The sequence below is a fragment of the Vicia villosa genome, linkage group LG3 (assembly GCF_029867415.1).
Source record: "Vicia villosa cultivar HV-30 ecotype Madison, WI linkage group LG3, Vvil1.0, whole genome shotgun sequence".
NCBI classification, from domain to species: Eukaryota; Viridiplantae; Streptophyta; class Magnoliopsida; order Fabales; family Fabaceae; genus Vicia; species Vicia villosa.
Window position 1 is genome coordinate 88,136,512 of NC_081182.1, and position 5,531 is coordinate 88,142,042.

Below are 5,531 nucleotides of genomic sequence, written 5' to 3' on the forward strand. Positions count from 1 at the left end.
AATAATAACTAAGCCTTATCCCACTAGGTGGGATCGTCTACATGGATCAACTCTCGCCATAATGTTCTATCAAGGACCATGCTTATATCCAAATCATTAATCTCAAGATCTTTCTTAATAACTTCTCTTATAATCTTTATAGGTCTTCCTCTTCCAAGAGTTGTTTCTCTTTTCTCCATCTAGTTTACTCTTCTCATTACATAATCTGCAGGTCTTCTTTCTACATGCCCAAACCACCTAAGACTATTTTCCACCATATTCTCTTCTATAGGAGCTACCCCGACACTCTCTCTAACAATTTCATTTCTAATTTTATCCTGTCGAGTCTTACCACACTTCCACCACAACATTCTCATTTATGCTATACTTACTTTATTCTTGTGTTGATTCTTAACCTCCCAACATTCTATCTTGTATAAAATCATAGGACTTACTGCAATTGGATAAAACTTTTCATTCAGCTTTAGCGTTACCTTTGCATTACATAAATAACCTGATGCCTTTCTCATTTTCAACAATTCAACTTGAATTTGATGGTTTACATCTCCTTCAATTTCTCCATCATTTTGTATTACAGACTCAAGATAATTAAACCATGTAACTTGAGGGATAATATGGTCTTCAAATTTCATCTCCAGGTTAGAAATGCTTCTTCTTTTGTTGAGCTTACATTCCATATAATCCATCTTACTTCTTCTTAGGTGAAAATTATGTGTTTCTAAAGCTCGTCTCCAAGTTTTCAACCTATCATTTGATTCCTCGTTCGAATCTCCAAGGAGGACTATATAATTTGTAAAAAGAATGCATCTCAGTGCTAGCTCATGGATGTGTTCCGTTTGAGTACATCCAAAATTAAGGTAAGAATATAGAGGCTTAGGGGTTAACCCTTGATGCAAACTAATTGTAATGAGAAAATCGTCTGTCTCACCACCCTGAGCCTGAACACTAGTCGATACCCCTTTATACATATCTAGAATAAATTGAATATATGCAATTCTAACCCCTTTCTTCTTTAGGGATTTCCACAAAGTCTCTCTAGGTACTCTATCATACGCCTTCTCCAAGTCAATAAAAGTTAAGTGCAAGTCTTGTTGGTCCATCCAATACTGCTCCATCACACACAATAATAGATAAATTGCTTCCATGGTCGACCTTTCAGTCATAAAACCAAATTGATTCTTGATGACTTGAGTCTCTTTTCTTAATCTTTGTTCAGTCACTCTTTCCCATAACTTCATGGTATGACTCATAAACCTAATCCCCCTATAATTTGCACAATTTTGTATATCCCAATTGTTCTTATAGATTGGAACTAAAATTCTTCTTCTCCATTCACTCAACATGTGATTTGACTTTATAATTTTATTAAAGACTTTGGTGAGCCACTCAATACATCTATCTCTAATAATTTTCCACACTTCAATAGAAATGTTGTTTGGCCCAACCGTCTTACTACTACTCATTATTTTAAGTGCTTCCTTTACCTCATGTTTTTGATTTCGACAATAGTAATTATAGTTTCGATCCTCTTCTCTAATGTCGAGTGTGCTAGAGTCCGGTTAGATATCATATCCTTCATTAAATAAGTCAGGAATAAGTTTTCCACATATCCTTTATATCTTTTTCATGAACTAAGAATTTTCCTTCTTCATCCTTAACACACTTCACTTGATCCAAATCTCTAGTCTTTCTTTCTCTTTCCTTAGCAAGCCTATATATATTTATATTTTTCTCCCTCATTGGTTCCTAGAGGCTGGTATAACCTGTCAAAAGCTTTGGTTCTTGCTTCACTCACTGCCTTCTTGGTCCCATTCTTAACTTTTTTGTACTTTTCTCAAATTTCATAATTTTTACAGACCAATCTTTAAAGTATTCCTTTTTTACTTTAACTTTACTATGGACACTTTCATTCCACCACCATGATTCTTTATCCCTAGGTCCAAAACCTCTTGATTCACCCAATGTCTCTTTAGCCACTTTTCTAGTCTCTTAGACCATCTTGTTCCACATATCATTTGCACTTCCTTGTGGTTGTCCAAACCCTCCCTCGAATATCTTGGTTGGAAAATTCCTTATTTTTCTCTTTGCTCTACCTTTAATTCTTACATCCATAAACAAAAATATGTGTTAGGTAGTCAAGCTCTCTCCCGGAATAACTTTATAGTCCAAAAAATCTTTATATCAAACTTCCCTAATAAAAAATCTATTTGACAACATGTCACCACACTTTTATATATGATAAGATGTTCATCTCTTTTCCTAAACTATGTACTTGCTATAGTAATATCCAAAGCCGAAGAAAACTCCAAGATAGAATCACCCTTTACATTCACCTCTCATAGGAAAAACCCCATGCACACTCTCAAAACCTCTTGCGTCGCTACCTACAAGTCCATTGAGACCCTATCCTAAGAAAAGATACTCTCCTTGGTGTATATCCTGAAGTAAACCGAAATCCTCCCAAAATTTTACCTTAAGGTGCTATGCTAACCCAACATGAGATGCGTACGCACTAATAATATTAAAGGTGTCTTGTTCCACTACAAATTTCAAGGCTATAATTTGTTCTCCTACGCTTTTCACGTCCACATTATCCTTCTTCCTCTCCTTATCCACAATAATCCTGATCCCATTTCTTGATCTAATTTTTCCGGTGTACCAAAGCTTAAATCTTGAGTTGTCTAATTCTTTCGCTTTTTCACCTGTCCACTTAGTTTCTTATAGGCACATAAAATTGATCTTTCTCCTAACCATAACGTCCACTATTTTCATAGATTTTCCAATGACCGTGTCTATATTCCATGATCCAAAGCGAATTCTCCTCTGATGAACTAACTTCTTTACCCACATCCGTTCACGAAAATATGGGAACCCTTACTTATTTTTCACTACTTCTGGGTGGCGATGCATCGACCCATGCTCTTTTGACAATGTACTCGAGCCATACAACGCGTTGTTTCCAGACAACGACCTAACATTTATATTATTTTATAGTTAATCCATATCATAGAAATTCAATAAAATTTTATGTTGTCTGTCGAGTGCTTAACACAATCCTCTTCCTTTATCTAAGTTTAAGACCGACTATATATAACAAATTTATTCTAGATAGAATTCTAGATACACATTAAAAAGGAGTAAAATTTAATTGTTGTTGTTGTTTTGTGAGACGAAGGATAGAGAAAAAATAATAACATCGAAAAATAATGAATACACCATAGTGTAACACAATAAATAAATAAATAAATGAATACAAGTTCCTTTTTTAATTTCAAATAATTAATCTCTATATTTTAAATAAAATATTAGAGCGATAGATAAAGTAATGACTGTTTCAGTAAAATTTTAAAATAATAAATAATTTGAATGGTATGTCTCCTGATAGAGTGTAATTCATGAACTCTCTTAACAGATGAATTTGAGTTGCATAATAAGAAAAATTATATATTAAGAAAATTTATATATAAAAATGGAAGAATATTATTTTATCAAACGATTCTTATTAACTATTACTAGTATAGTCACCTTACTATTAATGTAAATATATTAAATTAAAAATTGCTAAATAAAGAAAATAATTAAAAATTCCTAATTAAAGAAAATAATTAAAAATTCCTAATGTAGTTTCTTCTCGTTCATCATTTCACCCTCCTAAACCCTAATAATAGCAAGATAAACCAACCCCTCAACCACCTTAACCACCCTCACAATTACTTTCTCTCTCTCTCTCAAAAATTTCAACCCATTTCCACATATTTTCATCTTTCCCTCCCTCACCCTTTTTTCTCTTCACCACTCTCACTCACACACACTATCAAACAAAAAATTCAAAATTACTCATTTATGGATCTCATTCCCCTATCACCAAAATTCAAACTTTAAACAACCATTTTCCACCCTTTATCCCAAATAAACAAAACAAAACCCAAAACCAAACCCACACTTTTCCTCTAAAATTTCTCACATTTCCTCAAAATTCTAAATCTCCCCAAAAAAAATACAAACTTTGTTCAACCCTAATTCCCACCTTCAATGTGGCCACCATGGAACAAATCAACTTCCTCTTCCTTCTCATGTTCCTCCTTCAAAGACATTCAAACCCTTCTCAAAGAAGAACCCATCACCACAAAACCTAAACCCTCTATATTCCACCGAGTCACACTCGCTAACAAGCTCCTCCGAGCCTGGTCAACTCAACCCAAACTCACCTATATCCCATCCCCACTCCCACACGAAGACCCACGCGCCGCGCAACCGAATCCTCCTGCTTTAACCCCCATTTCACAGCAGCGCGTGGTAATCTACTTCACCAGCCTGCGCGTGGTCCGAACAACATACGAGGATTGCAAATCAGTGCGTTCCATCCTGCGCGGTTTCAAAATCGCATTAGACGAGCGTGACGTTTCAATGGACTCGGGTTTCCTCTCGGAGCTCCGTCGGGTCACGGGTCGCAAACCCGGGTTATCACTGCCACGTGTATTTATCAACGAGCGATACATTGGTGGGGCCGAGGAAGTGAGATGGCTGCACGAGAATGGCGAGCTCAAGAAGCTTCTGGAAGGATTGCCCGTAGCTGATTCGTATCTCCACGCTTGCCACGTGTGCGGTGATCATAGGTTTTTGCTTTGTGGGGAATGTTCTGGTGCGCGCAAGGTGTACGCGGAGAAAGGTGGGTTCAAGACTTGTACGGCTTGTAATGAGAGTGGTCTAATCAGGTGCACCTCTTGTTCTTGTTGACCACGTGCACCTACTTTTTTTTATTTTCATGATGTTAATTTGTAGGACCTGAACAATAATTAAAATAAAAAGGACAAAATTGTAGGGCAGTGAAATGAAAATATTGATATACTTTTGTTGGGTTGTATTGTGCTTTGTAATTTGTTGGTATGTAGGAAAATGTGAAGGCCCATAAGGTAGAGATAGATGCATGCAATAGGAGTTTTCTGCCTCTATATTGGTATTGTTAACTACTTTAGTCTTTTTACTTGATGACACTTTTTTGTTGTTGTTGATATTATAAGCATTCACGCTGTCAAGTTGTTACTAACCGTCTGATCTTGATCGCATAATTTATAACAAATAGATTTGATTTTCTCATAATTACTAGTTTAAAATTAAAACCGTCTGATTAAAATTGGACGGTCAGATACGACTATATGTGTAAATGAAGAGTGATTTGATGGTCGAAAATTAGGGTTTATTTTTTCCCTTCTTATATTATTAGCGATCCATATTTATTATAAACAATGTATATAAAGTTAGGGTAATGAAATGAATTAGAGAGTTACCAAACTTACCATTGTATTTAATAGAGTAATTCTTTGATTCATTCATTGCCAATGGATTTTACTTGTATTCAAGTAATGTAACTAACTAAATGCACCCTTAATGGCAATGCAACATTAACTGCAATCTTTCGTGCATGAAATAATTAAATAAATATTAATTGTGTATATTCCTCATAAAATTATTGACCACTGTTTATCTCTAATCTATTTTCCTTTACACTTTTGTTCTTCAAATTGCTTATA

General features: G+C 35.1%; 1 protein-coding gene across 1 annotated transcript; it reads left to right on the plus strand.

Annotated features, from left to right (window-relative positions):
• Nucleotides 1-3,693: 3,693 nt before the first annotated feature.
• LOC131656292 (uncharacterized protein At5g39865-like) lies at nt 3,694-5,012 on the plus strand. The gene has a single exon (XM_058926034.1). It carries the CDS (start codon nt 4,033-4,035, stop codon nt 4,735-4,737), a length of 705 nt encoding a protein of 234 aa, XP_058782017.1. The 5' UTR covers nt 3,694-4,032; the 3' UTR covers nt 4,738-5,012.
• The last annotated feature ends 519 nt before the right edge of the window (nt 5,013-5,531 follow it).

What these genes read in the sequence shown, in the direction of transcription:
- LOC131656292 (XM_058926034.1), top strand. Translation starts at nt 4,033, where the DNA reads ATGTGGCCACCATGGAACAAATCAACTTCCTCTTCCTTCTCATGTTCC.